The sequence below is a fragment of the Xiphophorus couchianus genome, chromosome 7 (assembly GCF_001444195.1).
Source record: "Xiphophorus couchianus chromosome 7, X_couchianus-1.0, whole genome shotgun sequence".
Classification (NCBI taxonomy): Eukaryota; Metazoa; Chordata; class Actinopteri; order Cyprinodontiformes; family Poeciliidae; genus Xiphophorus; species Xiphophorus couchianus.
The window spans coordinates 22,522,981-22,542,731 of NC_040234.1; the positions used below are offsets into that span (position 1 = coordinate 22,522,981).

General features: G+C 42.1%; 1 protein-coding gene across 2 annotated transcripts in view; it reads right to left on the bottom strand.

Annotated features, from left to right (window-relative positions):
- Positions 1-750: 750 nt before the first annotated feature.
- The window catches only part of rybpb (RING1 and YY1 binding protein b), a 33,193-nt gene continuing 14,192 nt past the window's right edge, over positions 751-19,751 (bottom strand). The window contains exons 3-5 of one of the 2 annotated variants that reach the window (XM_028023059.1): positions 9,439-9,756; positions 8,677-8,775; positions 751-3,974 (exon numbers count right to left, since the gene is read on the bottom strand). In XM_028023059.1, the coding sequence (XP_027878860.1) occupies positions 3,725-3,974; positions 8,677-8,775; positions 9,439-9,756 (667 nt within the window). In that variant the 3' untranslated portion in view covers positions 751-3,724. The remainder of the gene's footprint in view (positions 3,975-8,676; positions 8,776-9,438; positions 9,757-19,751) is intronic. The other variant, XM_028023060.1, reaches the window with a different exon arrangement.

Sequence of the window (19,751 nt, forward strand, 5' to 3'; positions counted from 1 at the left end):
TGACTGTTGATAACTGCAAACATGCAGACATGACTTGATGGACTGGTCTGTCAGTTAAATCTCACTCATGAGAGAGAGAGCAGAATAGGACAGCGGTTGATTTTTAGACCTTTGTCATACTTCATATGTATGTATTGGCCGATCACAGATCTCCTAAAATTAAATAAATCGTCACTGATAAATCGGCTGGCTGATAAATCAGTGCACCTCTACCCCTAAGAGCAGAGAAAAGGAAGACTATAGCCGTTAGCTTCTGCAGTAGCGCTAAGCCGGTTTCCAGCTGTCCGTATCAACACATATTGAGGTATATTTGGTGCATAAACTATTAAAATATGCAGTTTAAATGTTTTTAGACAATGTATCAAGTATTTTTATAGTTTAACTATTTATGGGCACTCCCAGTGTGAATTACTTAAAAAAAAAAGACCCTTAAGTTGGAATTCTAGGTGGGAAGGTCAAAAGTTGCTCAGCATTCCGAGTTCAGTCTGCTATATGTAACATACACACACACACACACACACACATCTATCCCTGCCAAAGGCAGCAGGTGTGAAATATTTAGTAATTCTTAAGACAATATACATTGGGGGAGGATATTCCTTTGTGTTTTGTATGCATAAAATGGAGAGAAACATGTTGCTTTTGATTTGTGTTGCTAATAGCCAATAGAATCAGTGCTTTATCAGAACCTCACTTAAAAACTCTTTACACACGTGAGAGATGTCAATGAGAAACCCGAGGCAACCAGAGGACAGGTTACTTTGACAGTTTTATTTGTGAAAAACTACAAGCAAAATTCATAAATAGACATTTCTATTTGAAAAGGAGGAAAAATTATCAGGTTAGCCTAGAAGCGCAAAGTCGTGCACATGCCAGAAACATGTATTAGTTAACATCATTAGCTAGACGAGGAGCCGTGATTTGCTGAAAATGCTGCGTACATTTCCACACCAGGAACATAAGGTGACCATTTCACAAGAAGGAAACAATGACACATCAGCTGGAAGTCGAACAAAAAGGGAGGAAACAACAAAAAACTGGACTAAACAAAGAATGGATACTTGTACTGTCCCTAAAAGTTTCTCTCTTTTTTCTTAAACCAAGCAAAAACTTTAAAAGTATTGTACAAGACATTGTTACAGGAAGAAAAATTAGTTTTGTATAATACATTTAATTGGAAGTTCACGTTTAAGGTTATACAGTAAATAAAACAAGCATTCTATATTTGGGTCTCTGAACAAACAAAGCTAAAATATGTAACCATCTTTACACAGTAAATTAAGGTTACTGGTCGCACACAAGAACAGAACTGCTTGCGCGGGAGGGGAAAAAACCTGGAAAACTAAAAACAGAAAGAAAGGACCTCAGCTTAGTTACTCATAGTGTTTGCCTTTGCACCTTTTTAAAATTCTATTTACAAGCAATAATTCATATACCCAGCAAAATGGCCATCTGTTAATTTAACAATGAATGCCGTGAGTACTCCATCCCTGTGAATGTGGTTACAGCTGAGGCAGGTGAGAGAAAGCAGCTTTTCCAGACCTCATCGGTTCAGATTGTGTTTAATTCTCCCTCCTTCTCAGCCTCAGCATAATTTTTACAGTTCCGTTTCTGCTCAACACTGATTCTGTATGCAATAAAGCACAAAATTGTAGCTGTAGCTTAAATGCAAGGGTGGTTAAAAAAAGAAAGTTAACTCCTGGACTTGTTGGAACAAGATTATCGTTCTTTTGTGAGAATCTGCAGAGCAGATTTCATCCTCCCCTCTACGGTTCCTGGGAGTTTCTATTGCTCTATTGGTGACCTGTGGGGGGAGCTACGTGTTGCTGCACTGCGTGAAGCTAGCTTCATACTTAACGCGTTAACCTGGGCGCGAGGGCTTACTAGGCCAACGCGTTGGCCTCGCGCGTGTCGCGGTTGTGCGCCTCTGAATTTTTCTGTGAACGGCGCCGCGCGCGCCACCGTTCACACAAACTAGAGGTTTTGGACGGTTCCGGTCCCACCACACTGGCGTTGATGTACTTCCTCCATGAAGGCTCATTTTAGGAGAATACGGCTACAATGTACGTGCCAACTATAAACGCGATACCAAATGGCTTGTCTCGCGCGCTGAACACAAACTTTCAAAAGCGCGACTATAACTTAGCTTTTAGTCAAGAAGAATGAAGCTTTTGTTTTTCTTATTCCATTAAGGCAAAAGTCTACAGTACAGCAGCCCGTTCCTCCCCCTTTCCCCACGCCGGGTTAGCCACACACAGAGACACTGAGTGTACAATAAGAACACCATTTACATGGATTATATTAGTCTTTATTTAAACTGTTATTCATCTCACACATTAGATAATTGCATTTCAAATTGTTATTCATCTGTCTATGTATCATGTCATTATGAAATTCCTTTGGTCCTTCAATAAATAAAACTAAGATATCATATACACATTTATGCTTTATACAATTTCTTACAGGTTAAAGGAAATTATGTTGGTCTATTCTCAGCTAAGGTGTAAAGTTCTTTAAAATCCTTATATTAAGCCTCGTTGCTATAAAATTTTATTCGCATTCCAATAAGTACTGTCATGTTTTTTGCCTTCAGTGACAGGAGTCTTAAATTAATACACATAAAAAGGCAAGTCAATTGAATTGTCAAATCTGATTTTTTTTTTTTTTTTTCACTTTTCTAGCATGCACTTTCCGTGTGAAGAAGATGAAGATCCAAACATTGTCTTCAGGACCACAACAAAAATAATTAAAATTATTAATTTTTGACACCATAAGGTCTGCTTTTACAGTGTGACTTGGTTTCACCAAGAACTGCATCCTTCAGTTAAAGAAACCAGAAAGCATGGCCACTCCAAACTCTGACCTTCAGCCACGAAACTCAACGTGTGAAGCATGGAATGCAGAAAATATCAACAGCTTTTAGTGTTTTACACAAGAGCCTACACTGTACAGTGAGAGGACAGAAGGTATTGTACAATCTGCGAGAGCATACTAAATGGGAGTCAAGCCGGTTAGAGAATAAAAAAAATTGCTGAGGTTTCCACAGTGCTGTTGAGAAACGTGGAGGACAATTTGATTCATAAGCACTTTCTCACATTGAGGAAAAAATGGGGACTCCCAGATCTGTAGAATCACTTCACAGTGTATCTAGCACCTGTGTGTGTGTAATCCTAACATTTTTAATGTAGTGAAAACACTGATCAACCAGCAGAGCTATGCAGCAAAAGCCTGAACATAAAAATCAGAAAATATCAAAGCATATAGGTGCAACAGGTAATAAATAAGGGTAATAATAGTTATTCAAATGGTGGTGGTTATTGTGCCCAGCAGAGATTTCTTCTTCACAAAAACAGAACAAATGGAAAAAAAAAAAAAAAGACTTGGCCTCACACCCATGTACAAATATAAAACAATACAGACAAGTATTTGGATGCTACCAGAAGGAGGGGAGGGAGGTTAATCCCTGCGGCCAGGACGACACAGGTAAGTTTGTTTCCCCTTAAAAGGCGCCACACACCGTCTCTCATCCAGCCGGCTCCGTTCAGCATCCAGGGGGAAATCATGGAATGGAGGGCAGGGCAGCAATGGGAAATGGTGACAACTCCCTCTTCACCCCCCCACCTTCAATGGGATCCATAGTGTTCAGATGTATGGGCGAAGAGGAGAGGGGGAGTGAAGCACTGGGAGGCAATGGGGATACACAAAAAAAAAGAGAAGCAGGCGCTCAGAATGACTCGTCGTGCCCCACAGACAGGTCCCCTTTGGGGGTGGAGGCACGCGACGAGCCCTTGTCCATGCTTTCGGAGCCAGAGCTCTGATGCTGCTGTTCAGAGCCCGCACTGGACGTGATGGTGGATGAAGACGTGGATGAGGAGCGGGTCTTCTCCTTAAAGTCCGTTATGATCACTGTCACGTTGCCTACGGTGATGGCCAGCTGCTGGGCAGTGCTCCGATCAATGTTCTTCAGCTTGGGCCTGATGGCGTACACAAACAGAAACGCTTTAAAAAAAAAAACATTTACAGTTTCACAGAGGGGGAAATTTTTTTTACTGATGAGCAAAATTAAACCGCCAGTCCTGATCTGTCATCTTTTAGATGGTGCCGACTAGAGACGCAACAATCTGATAGTAATATCTGTATCAGTCCCAAAATTTCAAAAAATTCTAGATTGGGTATCGGTGACAATGTGCCCAACCCATAAGGGCAGACCTGTTCAGTCTAATTCTATGCTTTGTTCTCTGAATGATGTCTTGCTTTATTATTTATTTTACATTACATATAAAATTCCTAATTGCACTTTCTGAACCATTTTATTATTTTACATTGGCTGTTATACTCCTAGTTGCACTGACTGAACAAATTCAAGTTGTGTTGTTTATACATGTTTGACCAGGCTTGTGAAGCCATTAGTGGATTTAAGGATATTGTACTGGTGCAGAGATCAAATTAATTTGTAATTCACTATATTAATGTCTTTTTAAAACAAGAAACATTTTCAATTCAACACTGTTTTTCATCTGTATCGGCTGATTCTAAACCTCAGATATTGGTATCAGATGTGAAAAAAAGGGTATTATTGCGTCCCTAGTGATAACACTCTTCAGTGTGGAAGTTGTTACTGAGAGAAAAAGAGTTAGTTGGCTATTCTTACAATTACTGAGGTAAAATTCTTTTACTAATGCAAATCAAGGTGTATTTGTAGGTAGATTAGCAGATATGAATTAATGACTGTGGTGCCGCTTTGTTCCTGAAAAGAAGTTCTACAATTTCATAATTTATAAATAGTTGAGTAGTGTTTATATTTAGAACATTTAAAAAACTACTAGTACAGCTTACATGGTTTGGGCCAAACCAGTGTTATATAAAGTACAATATTTCCAAAAATTCATAACAAAAAAAAAAAACAACAACTTTGGGACGCTCCAAAAGATTGGGGCCCTGAGCTACTGCCCTATAAGCCCTTTCTAAAGTCTGGGTGAAGAGGAGAGGGTGTTATCATTTGAGGCACCAGATTAAATCTTCAATTTAATCCACATTCCCATGCACTTAACCTAGTCTGAATAAAGGAATAAAATACAGAAAAAGAATAAGGTTGATACAACAAGAACAACAGATCTTTAATGTATCCTGGTGCTAAGCTGTTCAGTAAAAACAGTATTTTAAAATCTATCCTCTGAGTTGACATAATGTAGAACTCTGTATCATCTGCACAGTTATGGTGGAGCTACCTATTGAAACAAAGAAATCTCTGTTCTTTAGGTAAGATTAAAACCAACTGAGCAGTGGACCAGAGACCACGGAAACCAGACTGAAAGATATCAAAGCGTTTGGTTATCATTAGGAAGCTATTTAACTGATGAAACACAGTTTTTGCTGATGAATGGAAGGTTGCAGATTGGCTTTTGCACTGTTGAATTACAACAGTGTAATTCTGTAGTTGTGAGTTGTCCAGATTGTTCTTTTTAATCAGTGGTTTGATAACTGTTGTTTTTGAAGCCTGAGTGAAAACAACCAATGAGAGGAATGAGTTTACTATTGAGTCAGATCAGAAGTAATGACAGGCAAAACTTTTAAAAGGAAAGTTGTGAGAATGATATCGACACAGAAAATTTAGCTTCTTTTATTTAGAATAATTTAAAAGCTTGTGAGTAGTTAACATCGAGTCATTTTTTCCTGCATTTGTTATGACTTGGTCAGTAGGTAATTGAGCCATTAGGAGTAATAAATATATATTACATTGAACAAATCAGTTTGTTAAGGTACATGATCTTCCTGCTCAAATGAAATGCTTGAACATAAGAATTATCACTGGACTTTCTGTAAGGCGGTTTGTCTCCTAAAAGTTAACTAAAACTTTGTTACAAAACTGTGCAGTGTGAATATTAAGTACTTTCAAACACTTCATACAAAAATCAAGCACTTTCCAAACCTTAAAAACATCTTTTTTAAATGCAAACATTTTCAAGGATTTCAAGCACCAATGCAAATCTTATTGGTCTGTTCAGAGGTCACGTTAACAGAATATTTTCCGTATTTGACCGGTTATTTTTTTAAACGACAGGAAAGTTTGAAGCCGGTTGGTCATTTGACAGGTTATAATTCACACCCTTGACTGAAGTGAATTATAGATTTTACCCAAAGAGTTCATCGCAGAGGCAACTAAAATCAATTCATAAAAAGATCCTTTCTGAATATCATCTCATGGACTCTGAACTAAATGCCTGTCACACTGGGAGCTGACAGCGTGTTGAAGAGTTATGGACCGGAGGCTTTGGAGCATCTGGTTCAGAGGCGCATTCCAATCCTTGGTAGAAATGGCGCGTTTAATTCCAGTTTCCAGTAAAAACCAGAGAAAAACAAAGAGTTTTCAATGTTGTGTTAATCCATTTATAGTCTAAAACAGGGGTCTCAAACTCCAGTCCTCGAGGGCCGCAGTCCTGCAACTTTTAGATGTGCCTCTGCTGCACCACACCTGAACAGAATAATTAGGTCATTAATGCTCTGGAAAACTGATCTACACAAGGAGGAAGTAATTAAGTCATTTCATCCCAGTGTTTTGTACCTGTGGCACATCTAAAAACTGCAGGACTGCGGCCCTCGAGGCCTGGAGTTTGAGACCCCTGGTCTAAACAGAGGTGCTGGCAGTTTATCTTGAGGAAATAAATAAAGGTCCATCCATCCATCCATTTTCTGTTCACCCTTGTCCCTAATGGGGTCGGGAGGGTTGCTGGTGCCCATCTCCAGCTACGTTCCGGGCGAGAGGCGGGGTACACCCTGGACAGGTCGCCAGTCTGTCGCAGGGCAACACAGAGACATACAGGACAAACAACCATGCACACACACACTCACACCTAGGGAGAATTTAGAGAAACCAATTGACCTGACAGTCATGTTTTTGGACTGTGGGAGGAAGCCGGAGTACCCGGAGAGAACCCACGCATGCACAGGGAGAACATGCAAACTCCATGCAGAAAGACCCCGGCCGGGAATCGAACCCAGGACCTTCTTGCTGCAAGGCAACAGTGCTACCAACTGCGCCACTGTGCAGCCATATAAATAAAATAAAGGTGAAGAAGTTAATAAGAACGCAACATGTGCAGTGCGCTGCAAAATCAATGCTGCGAAGAAATAAACTTAACTAATCCAGCGGTTTTAACAAATGGAGCTGCCCACAAGGAGGAGCACGGCAGACGTAGCATCTGTCCATTTCGGGAAAGCAAAACCACACAAAAAAAATTTTAAAATCCTCGTAAAAGCGCACGCCAGGACCGCACAGAGGATAAAAAACTCGTAGAGTTCAACTGATCAGTTTGGATCAGACAGATTCAACTGACTAATGAACCAGCGCAGATTTTTCTGCAGATGCAAACCAGGAGGAATTTATGAGGCGCTGTGCGTTCAGGTCCCAGCAGCTGAAGTGCTTGTAATTTATTTGGAGTCATTTAATTTCAGTTATTCTAAGTTTTTGGAGCCACAGTCAGTGATTTTTGTCACTATGGAGAAAACGTTAGAAGCGTTCATCTGCTTTATGTTTGATGGATCTGGATTCACGGTTCAACTAGGTGAATATTAACTAAATCGCATAAAAATCCAGCCTAATGTTAATATGATTATAATTTGAAGGGTAAAAATATAACATGACCAATTTTCTTTAATGCTGTTGGTCAAAATGATGGAGAACAAAAAAGTCTAGCGTGACCTCTGGGTCTGTTGATTACAAATTTGGCCGACACCAATTTCTTTTCCGTCTGAGAAGTTGATAAATATAATGACAAAGTTGCCAAGTCAGCAATAGTGGAGTGACTATTAACCACACATATGCAGACGTGACCTGGTGGGCATGTCCGCTTTGAAGTAAGAGGAAAAGGACACAGTGGCTGATTTTCAGACCTTATGTGGAGGTAGGTTAGATTGGTTTAACATGTTTGGAAGTAAATGAGAGCGTTAAAATACTTAAATATTGTTATTTAAGAACATATTATACTTTGAGGAGATCTTTTAGAGGGTGGGGAAGTACATTGGGTTATAGTGCAGTTTTATATTCCAGTTCTTTTCAACACTGGTCCTCAAGGCACACTGCCCTGCAACTTTTAAGCATTCCTCTGCTTTAGCACACATGATTTCAAGTGTTGGCTGATTAACAGGATTTTGCTGAATTTGAATGTGGTGTGTTGAAGCAGGGGGACATCTACACACATGTAAGTGTGCCTTGAGGACCATGGTTGGGAACACTGCTACATTCTATGTATGCAAAAATATAAAATAAATACATTTTAAATGTACAGATACTACTATTCCATAGCTCGGAGGAGATAAAAATAGTGAAATAAAGTACACTTTTAATTTTTCAACAAGTCAGAATAATATATTAATTTTTAAATAGCATTTAATCAATTATGGAAATCCAAAAAGCTTTACTAAAAATCCAAAATCAAGCATATCTCTGGTCCCAAGGGCATGTGAGGATGCTTACCAGCATCATGCAGGTGGTTACTAGATTACTGAACTCACTGGGTGACACATCAAGAGTCAGAACAAGTGCATGAAAAACAGAGTGGGTGTTTAGTATAAGAGATCAATTGTGAATCACTTCACGCTTCCACGCCTCTTTACTGGATGAGTTTCATTAACCAGAAGTGCAGTCGTGTGCTGAGCCATAGAAGGCTTACTGCTCACCTGGAAATGTGAGAGTTCTTGTTGGACTTTGTTGCCGATTTCCCAGACTGTATGCTCTGTTTGTCACTCGGAGGACTCTGATTGTTGTCCGATTTGGGTCTGCGGGAAAACAGAAATGAGGTGAGGAGTTATGGAAAACTGCCATCCACAAGTCAAATTTATCTGTGTAGTCTAATTCAGAAAAAAAGGCAGCTCAAAGTGCTTTACATCATAAAAACATCATACAGTCACCAATTATGAAACAAGAAATAAACATTACATTTTGTCAAATGTCATCATCCAAATCAACAAGCAAATACACAAATATCTTTATCAATGTTCATTTTTACTACTCAAAAGCAACTCTAAACGGTTGAGTTTTAAGTACAGACTTAAAGGAACTCAGTGTTTTGGTTGTTTTGCAGTTTTCTGGAAGTTTGTTCCAGATTTGTGGTGCATAGAAGCTGAAATCTGCTTCTCTATGTTTGATTCTGCAAAGCAGACCAGAACCAGAAGGCCATAGTGCTCTGAGAGGTTGATACAACAACAGATCTTTAATGTATTTTGGTGCTAAGCCGTTCAGTGATTTATAAACTTACAACAGTATTTTAAAGTTTATTCTCTGAGCTCCAGGGAGCCAGTGGCATGACTTTAGAAGATGAACGCCTGAATGTGTTTCTCTAATGCTTGGACAATAATTTCAGTTATGTTTCTGTTCAGCTGGAGAAAGTTATGACACATAGACGCATTGATTATGCCCAAGTGACAACCCAGCATACTAACTCTGACACTGACTTGGTCTTTTTGCTGCTGGGCTTCTTTGTGACAGCTGGGGTGATGTCCTTCTCCCCGTCAGGTTTGTCTTTGACAGGCTGCTCTATCTCGCTCTTGTCCTTCTCGGTGATGTCCCCCTCTGGTACAACGCTCTCAGGGCGCTCTCCCTCGGGGCGTCCTTCCCCACCGGCCCGCTCTCCTTCGCTGTGTGGACGCTCCTTGTCAGTGCGCTCACTTCTCTCTCTCCGGTCCTTCTTGGGCGGGGGAGGCATGGTGTACTGCTGAGCTGCCTGCTGGGCGACAAGCTGGGAGTTTATCCGGGGTTTCCTGTGGAGAAAATCCGAGGCACAAACATGGATTACTGTCGTAGTGGAACCGAAAGCTGACCCTCATCATGCAGCAACATGGCCACACTGCAGCAGACAGGGGTGAACAAACACAGGTACCTAGTCCTAGTTGTAGAGTTGCTTATTAGCATTGCACCTCTGTCTTGAAGGCAATCTCATTAACTCAGGGTCGTAATAAAACAAATGCACGGGATCACAAGGTGGAAAGTTGGCAGAATGTCGCAAAGGTTCTCTAATCTGATTACTGCAGGGTTGGCCCTGTTTGTCACAGACTAAGATTCAGTCAGTCATGGTGTTTGCTTTCTAGCAACCACAGAGCACTCCTGAACTCTAATCACACTATTATGTTGACGCATTTAGAGTGTCCACACAGAAACTGTGACCTCTCCCTCATTCTGCTCTGCAAAGACCAACTGTAGGGAAGTACAACATCTTGCTAAATTGTTTATACCATTTTTTCCAAAAACTTTGGTGTATTTGGGGTGACGGTGGTAGAAGTTCGCCCTGCAATCAGTGGATTGCTGGTTCAATTCCTGGTCCGCCTGCTTCACCCGCCTTGCCTTATGGTGTGGGTCAGAAGGGCCAATGGCACAAAAATTTGGAGCCTCACTTCTGTCAGCCTGCCCCACGGCCGCTGTAGCTACAATCTAGTAGCTTGTCATCAACAGTATGTGAATGAGCCTTTTCAGATTTCAATTGGAGATATAAAAGGGTTTACAAATAAAATTGATTATTATTATTCTACTGGGATTTTATGTTATAAATCAACACAAAGTAGTTTATAATTGTGAATTAGAAGGAAAATGATGCATGGTTTTCAAAATTGTCAAATTTTAAAAACTAAAAAATTGACAAGCGTTTGTTTTCAGCTCAACTTTGTCAGTTCTTCACAGAAACACTTTGGGCACCAATTGCAGTTTTTTAGCTGACCACCAAACTTTAAAAAGCCTGACCTGCCAATGCCAATTTTGGCCGATACCATTTCTTTTTGTCTGATTAGTCGCCAAATATAGCCACAAAGTTGGTAAGTTGGTAACGGGGGAATATTGTTATCCACCCACATGCGTCCTGTGGGCTGGTCTGTCAGTCATCCCTTTCTCGTCTCAGAGCAAAAAAGGACAATGGCTGATTTTCAGACCTTTGCTGGGATAGATACGAGCGGTGATAAGATTTTTTAAATTTTTTTATTTAAGCATTGGCCAATCGTTGATCTCTCAAAACTCAGGAAATAGGGGCCAATTTATTGGTGCACCTCTACTTTTGGCATCTTTCTTAGTTCAAACTGACATTTTGGCCCATTCTCCTTTGCAAAACACCAAGGATTCAGTCAGATTGTATTAAGAGAGTTCAAGTTTGATAACAGATTTAGGTCCAGACTCGGACGGACTAGGCCATACTGCCATATGCTTTGATCTTTATCACTGCCTTGCAGCTCTGGTAGTTCTACTGGTTGATTAAATTAATTCTCATCATTCACTTTTCCAACTTATAAAAAAGGTTTTCTTCCAGAATTTTCCCAGTATTTAGCTCCTTCCACGTTCCCCCGTGATGCTGCCACCATCTTGTTTCACCACAAGGTTATGTGCATATCTTGTGCACATGTAGCCAAGTCTTTATAAAAACAAATATGTCTGCCACATCGTTAAAAAAAAAAAAGAAAAGAAAGTTTCAGAAAGGTTTTCATCCACATGAATCCTAGCAAATCCACCCGAATCCTAGCAAATCCACCCCTCAGTGTTTTAAACATGCCAAACCTACATGGGGCAGTGTAGCAAAAAACTAAAATTCTATCAGCCAATCAGAATCTTTCAACACAACCATGGTTTTTTGGTAGGAATTAAACATAGAGGTTCATTTGTATGGACAAATAGGTTGAATACTTTTAAATAGCATATATAAAGTTAATAAAACACAAGACGATGTTGACTGGAAATCATATCAAAGCGAATATGTAGATATATTAGTGCCTTATTTGTTGCAGACTGTAATGCGATAAATGGACCCTACAGCTCTGTTTTCCCACGAACACACAAAAACACAAATTCAGAGTTTTCTTAAATCTCCATTTTGGTCTTTCAAAATTTTTAGGGGATATTAAACTGAATTTTCATGTTAATGAAAGACCGGTGTTCTAACTACTTGTGCTACCCATGAATCCGTCCTACCTTGTGGTAATGCGCATATCAATATTATGTTACATACTGCTTACTCAGCAGATTTATAAATACATCCTGCCTGTGGAAGTTTTGTTTCATCGGTTTTATTTTGAAAGATTACAGTAAGCTTTATTTAATTTATTTTATAGATAGTTTTCATTAAGCTGCTGTATTACTTCATGTTTTAAGTTTACATGACAGGCAGTTTGTAAACATATTTATAAATGGCTTTAGTTTGCCTGTACACTGTAAAGACGAATTGGCGTCAACTATGTTAATCAGGACAAAATATGTTGCTTTGTGGGCTATTTTGTCCCTATACTTTAAAAAATGTTGGTGTAATAACACTTTTTTATTAAACCGTGCTAAATAGAGTATGTTGGTAGCGATACTATGCGAGATTGAAGTTGTGTATGTCTACGATGTAATATTAGTGTATAAGAAGTATATCCTATCATTTCAGGTGCACAGTGACTTGCGCAGTTCGGTGGACACATTGTGGCTGTGCTAAAGACTGCCATGCAACGTATTAATGCGCAAAAAAGATTTTGCGGTGATCTGTAGATGCTGCGTTTAATTTAATTTTAATAGAAACTTGTTTCCCCTGTCTGATATTGTGTCATTCTTACAAACACCTCTGCATGTAAAATATTTTTATAAAGATGGGATATTCTAATAATTAGTGCATACATCTGCAATAGCTTTTCATTTTAAATGGGTAAGCTATTTTTGTGACATCCTTCATCAGGATGTCTCAATCCTCAGTATTGTTCGTGGCTGGACTGAAGCTTCCACTTCAGTCTTGTCACTTAAAGAATGTTATCAAATAATATTTAACATCAACACAAACCGCTATAATTTTCAGTTTGTTAACATGATGGTAGCATGATATAGCACTGACACATAGCTATCTATCCGTGCTACGGTAGGAAAATCTGAAGAGATAGCACTGACAGTAAGAACACTGGAAGACCTAAACATGTATTTGTTTCCTCAGATATCTGATTTACATGTGAACTAGACCTTAGTTATCATCGAACATATCATGTTTTGCACGCAGGCCACGGTCAGAAATTTTATCTTGGTCTTATTTGGTCAGAGCATCTCTGCATCACCGAGTATGAACACTTCTGCACTAATCCAGACATCTGGGCTTAGACACAGTCATACACACACACACCTGCAACCTAATGGACAGCAGCTGGCAACATCTGTGGAGACCCCTCAGGGAGAGGAGAGGCTGACTGCACAGCCCAAACTGCAGCCAGCGATTGCTGGCTGCAGTTGCCAGCAGTTGAAGAGAACAACTCCCTTCTCTTCACGGAGAGAAGGGAACCACTGCTGCGTTCCTGCATCAAACCAACACCTGTAGGCTGCTGAAGTAGCTAGCCTCTTATCAGGAGAATCAAATGTATACCAAACCCTTCAAATTCTAGCTTAGACACACAAGCAAGCAGGGATATAGAAAATCAGCAAGTATTTTTCTATATCCCAGGAGAGGAGAGTCCTTGATCTTCTCACCACCAGTTTACCTGCAAACCTGCAGTCAAATAAAGAGCTGAGAGTTTAGGAAACACACATGTTGAAGAAAGTTGTCTGATTTGAGCACCACTCCAGATAAACAAGAGCTGCTGCTGAACAAATTAGAACTTCACGTTTCGTTTTAAGTGGCTTTCTGCTGAGAGTGGCTTTCATACAGCTGTGGTTGAAATAAAGTGGTTAGCCTCAGTGTTTCGATTTGATGATAGTCCGGTTACTCGATTCTGCTCTCAAAACATTCTCAGGTTCTTTCACTAACTGACTCTCTCCACTCTGCACATCTCTCTGTTTCTCGGTAGAGGACTTTGATCCTCTGCATTCGTTTAGAAATGTCTCAGCACGTTTCTTGGAAAACCCTCCCCAAGAGCTGTTACACACTCGAGAAGAGCCTCCTTAGAGAGGAGGAGGGGACACACGGCTTATCAGAAGGTGATCAATTACAGAATAATAGAGAATCATGTTGTAGCATTTACGCTACACAAAAAACAATAATGCGAGCTGCAGTGAGTACTGATGAGTGTTTGGCAGTTGATCCATCAGATGAAGAACCCTGGAGTTTTTCTACCTGTTGCTCTGTGTGAAACCTCCATGGAAGGGATTAAGAGCATGGGAGCGAAATATCCTTCTATTCTATATTCATTATTCCCATCAAATAATGATGAGAATCATTATTCTCATCATTATGAGAATAATCACTATTACAACTTGTTACAACTTTTAACAAATTATAATAGTCTTTTTAGTAGCTTGTTTAACTGCCTTGCACCTAAGGATTCTAATAAAGTGCCCTTATAAAATACCTAATTATTACTTTAACCACCTCACAAAATATGTTTAAGTCTCTTGAACGTCTCAAAATATTTTGTCACATTTCTACCACAAACTTCCATATAGTCTCATTTTATGCTATAGATCAGCACAATGTAACAGATAATTGTGAAAAGATGAAAGAAAATTACATTATATCCAACATTTTCTTACTTCAACATATTGTGTTTGTACAAGAATTTCCTTTATCTACAATTAAAGTAGAGGTGTGCCGATCGATCGGCCACTGATCATAATCGGCCAATTTCCGTGAAAAAGTGTATGATCGGTGATCGCCGATCACTGTGTCTTGCTGCTGATCACCAAAACCGATCACATTTATCTCACTTCGCAGCCTGCGTGGGCAGCTTATCTCCTCTCTTCTTCACACTGTGCAAGCACGCAGCAACAAATCCTGTCATGTGGAACTATAACGCTCTGAGAGTGAATGGGGACGTTTGCGTGTTGTGGCGGAAAAATTACCTCAGGGGGGAAGCATGTCTAACGGCATCAACACAACGAGTCTAATATGGTATTTAAAAAATAAATACTTGACGGAGTTTGGCTATATCGAGGCTCACTGCAGGAAAAAAGGACTTCCGGAGCGGCCAGACAGCAGATAAAGCAGCACACAACTACAACACTCACCCGGATTAGCATCACGGTCAGAAATATAAACTAATAACCCAAAAAATAATTCAAGTCTTCAAGCTGGCAGTGTAAGACGCTGGTTCTGCTCTCACTCTTGAACTGCCGCTACGCGCTACTGGTAGTAATGCTTCACAGACGTAGCGCTGCTCAACTTCCACCAGACAGTAAACTCTCACACCGAACAGCTGCTTAAAGCTGCAGCTTGTAACTTAAAAAAAAAAGATTTTATTAAAATATGTCTATTATGTCCAAATTAGATCAATTTACTGCCAGATAATTTTTCCATTTTGCAAGATAACATATTTATATCTAAAGTAAAAAATTAACAGCCATTCCAGGTGAACGGCAAGGATCGGCAGAGATCGGCCTCATGGATGATTGGTATCGGAATCGGCAGCAAAAAACCCAATGGGAGCATCCCTAAATTAAAGGGATCAGAGTTTAGTTGGAAAATATTAGTGAACATACAAAACCATGAAGATTTCACAATCTAGCACACATCAGGGAGAAGGTTCTAGAGATTTTTAAACGGTTCATGATAACCTCTGGAGGAGCTGCAGCGATCCACAGCTCAGTTTGTGAATCACTGCAACATCTGGAGCAATCCACTGGTATTAAGAATGTGGCAACAAGCAAAAAGGTTGTAAGGAAGCCATAATAAGTACCATTTGCCTCAAGCCTGTCATAAAGCGGTGTGTTGAGAGTGGTGAGGCAGACGCTGTAGACCCAGGATGTGGTAAATTAATGGCTTTAATGATGAATATGTCTGAATATTCAAACTAGTCCAAAACCCTGTCAGCACAGCAGAGCGGGAAAACAAAGCTCAGCACTGGTAGCACAGGTACACGAATGGACATGAAGGAAAAAACAAACAACTGACTGTTGGTAGACGAGGACCCGACGACGAACAGACACAAAGGTGACACTAAATACACTGGGGGTAATAAGGGAACAAGAAACACCTGGGAACTAATCAAGGGGAGGACAGGACAAGGAAAACTCTAAATAAATACACAGACAACACAGAACATGACAGTACCCCCCCCTCAAGGGCGGCTACCAGACGCCCAAAAAAACAAAACAAAACAAAAAACACAACAAGGGTGGGCGGAGGGGCGCCGGACGGCGGGCCAGAGTCCAAAATAACAAAAAACAACCCAACGGAGTGGGCGGAGGCACAGAAAGGGCCAAGAGTCCAAAAACAAACAAAAAACTACCCACAGGGTGGGCGGAGGCAAAGGAGGCGGGAACCACAGAGGTGGTCCGGCGGTCGTCCGCGGCGCTGGAGGCGGGAACTACGGAGGCGGGAACCACGGAGGCGGTCCGGCGGCCGTCCACGGCGCTGGAGGCGGGAACCACGGAGGCGGGAACCACGGAGGCGGTCCGGCGGCCGTCCGCGGCGCTGGAGGTGGGAACCACGGAGGCGGGACCCCCGGAGGCGGTCCGGCGGCCGTCCGCGGCGCTGGAGGTGGCGATGATGAGCCCCCCGAGGCAGAGTCTCTGGTGGAGCACAGAGAGTCGGGGTCTCGGGTGGAAGGCTGGGGGTCTGAGTCTCGGGTGGAAGGCTGGGGGTCTGAGTCTCGTGGGGAACGCTGGGGGTCTGAGTCTCGTGGGGAACGCTGGGGGTCTCGGTCGGAATGCAGGGAGTCTGGGTCTCGGAAGGAACGCAGAGAGTCTCGGAAGGAACGCAGAGAGTCTCGGGGGGAACGCTGGAGGTCTCGGTCTCGTGGGGAACGCAGGAGGTCTCGGTCTCGTGGGGAACGCAGGAGGTCTCGGTCTCGTGGGGAACGCAGGAGGTCTCGGTCTCTGGGGGAACGCAGGGGGTCTGAGTCGGAACGCAGGGGGTCTGAGTCGGAACGCAGGGGGTCTGAGTCGGAACGCAGGGGGTCTGAGTCGGAACGCAGGGGGTCAGGGTCTCGGCTGGAACGCCGGCTGATTCGGCCTCCGGTGCGCCGGCTGGAACGCCGGCTGATTCGGCCGCGGGTGCGCCGGCTGGAACGCCGGCTGATTCGGCCGCGGGTGCGCCGGCTGGAACGCCGGCTGAAACGGCCTCGGGTGCGCCGGCTGGAACGCCGGCTGAAACGGCCTCGGGTGCGCCGGCTGGAACGCCGGCTGAAACGGCCTCGGGTGGAGCTGGAGGTGCTGGTCCCGGAACTGGAGCGGGATTTGGGCTGGCGGAGAAACTGTGCGGCTTGGGAGGCAGAGGTTCGCCAGCCATGACAGCTAGAGCCGCCATACGCTCCCACTCTGCCTCCCTCTGCAACTCCACCAACCCCGGGTGCGGAAAACGAGGAAGCCAGTAGTCCAGCACCAGAACCATGTGCGTGGCAAAACCCAGTCGTCGGCAGGCGGAGTAGGGTTTCGCCATCGCCTCCACATAATCGTCGATCGTATCCGTGAGTTCCTTAATGTCTTCTGGGTCCATGATGGAAAAAAAAACAAAAACAAAAAAAAAAAAAAAAAAAAAAAACAGCGTGCCACACCGTACTTCCTGGTCGGGTCCTTCTGTCATAAAGCGGTGTGTTGAGAGTGGTGAGGCAGACGCTGTAGACCCAGGATGTGGTAAATTAATGGCTTTAATGATGAATATGTCTGAATATTCAAACTAGTCCAAAACCCTGTCAGCACAGCAGAGCGGGAAAACAAAGCTCAGCACTGGTAGCACAGGTACACGAATGGACATGAAGGAAAAAACAAACGACTGACTGTTGGTAGACGAGGACCCGACGACGAACAGACACAAAGGTGACACTAAATACACTGGGGGTAATCAGGGAACAAGAAACACCTGGGAACTAATCAAGGGGAGGACAGGACAAGGAAAACTCTAAATAAATACACAGACAACACAGAACATGACAAAGCCATATTGGAAAAACAGCAAACACGAGACAGACGGAGCTCTGGTTAAATGAGATCAGAACTTTATGGCATACATGCAAAGCACTAAAACAAGAGGAAAACTAACTCTGGACAGCACCCTGAACACATCGTTCCCACAGTAAAGGCCAAGATACACTGCTTGTGTCAGACTCCTAAAGCTCAGAAATTTTCCTGACGTACAGGGTCTGAATCGGGGTTCATCTACAAACCACCCAACTTGCGAGATTGAGTATTCACAGTATGTGTCAGAAATCCCAGCAGCATAAGCATGTTTTTTCAGTCAAACTCAAAACTGTTCAAACAAAATCGCTGCTTCAGTCTTTCAAACATTTCTCTTGTCTTTAGTGTTCAATCTGTGTATTTTGTTGGGCTAAAAGATGCCTAATAGATAGTGGGCACATGGAAGATGCAAGTAGAGGAAAGACTTTAGGCGCTCAATTTCTCACAGCAAGCTAAGCAAGTTGGGTGGTTATCAACCAACTCACTCTCTCATTGGTTGCCTACCAAGAATCTGCTGAGTAACGTGCGCAGCAGCAGTTTCATGTTTAGCCATCATGCCTCATAACTGCTTAAAAATAAAAAACAAAAGCATGGAATGAAGGGAAAAAATGTGTACCACAGCTGGAGAGGAAACTGTGGACAAAACAAGAAAGCTTACACCACCAGTTTGGAAGCATTTCAGATATCCAAAAAATCAATCCATCAATTATCAATAAAGTGCTATAAAACCCTTATGTCCTGATACATATTCTCTAGCCCTGCATTAAACTTCAATAAAACACATTATCAAAATGCAAAAAGCTTAAGGATACAAATACTTGTTCAAGGCACAGTAAACCATACTCAAGTGATTCATGATATTTAACCAGACCCCTTAGTTAGGTCTTATTTTCAACTGAACTGAAAATACATCTAAATATCAAACTCTGCATTAGAAACTATTAAGAAAACCTTTCAGAGGTTACTTGAGCAACAAGTTCCCACACCATGGATCTCTAGAGAAAGAAATGTTTCTCAAAAGAAAAACAAACACAAAAAACAGCTGTGAATAAATGTATGTCAGCCCACAGGAGCAGCAATAACTGTCTGGCAGAAAGAGCAGTTAGTTAAAGAGGCTATGTGTGAATGAGTGATCGATAACTAGAGGCCAAGTCAGAGCTTTAGATTTGTGTCAGCAGGAGGTGGGGGTGCATGGCGGAGGCATTCGTTGTTTGCTGCCCTGTGATTCAGAGCCAAGGCAGTTGCATCTCCCATGACACAAATAGCAGCTCCCATGATAAAGCCAGCAATATTTATTAACTGACCACATCTAATGGCTCGGCACAGCACTGGCCTGAGAGTCATTACCACAGCTTGGGCATCCTGCCCTGTGTGTGATCCACTTTATCTTTATTAAGCTGTGGTGCTCTCGACTTTAAAATAGTCCTAGCTAATACATAAATAACTCAATGTATAGCTAAACATGTGCTAATTAGATTAGTTTAACTGAAAGTGTGAAAAACATCAGAAAAAGCAAATAGGAGCCATGTAAAGAGCACAAGAAGAGCTGAAAATGATACAGCAGCACAAGTGAACCCCAGGTGCAGAAAACTGCTTCAACCTCCTACAGCTGCCAAAATATTGCTGGAGAATGTGTGTGTGTGTGTGTAGAATAATTTCCCACTAAGAGCTTACAGTATATTAGCTCTCCCTTTGCAAAACAATAGAGCAATGACTAACAACTCTTCCAAAGTTCACTCCATCCAGGGGGCTGAGAGGAGTGGGGCAGACTCCCTTGGCAGGGCGCCCCTGAAATAACTACCATCATGCTTAAAAGCGCTTCATTCAGTCAGCCTGACACCGTGGTTAGCCCCCCACTCCGTGTCTGGGCCGTGACCGAGACGGACACTCATCCGTTCAGCTGCACAGCTTCGGGGAGAAGAGCTCAAACTGCTGTTTC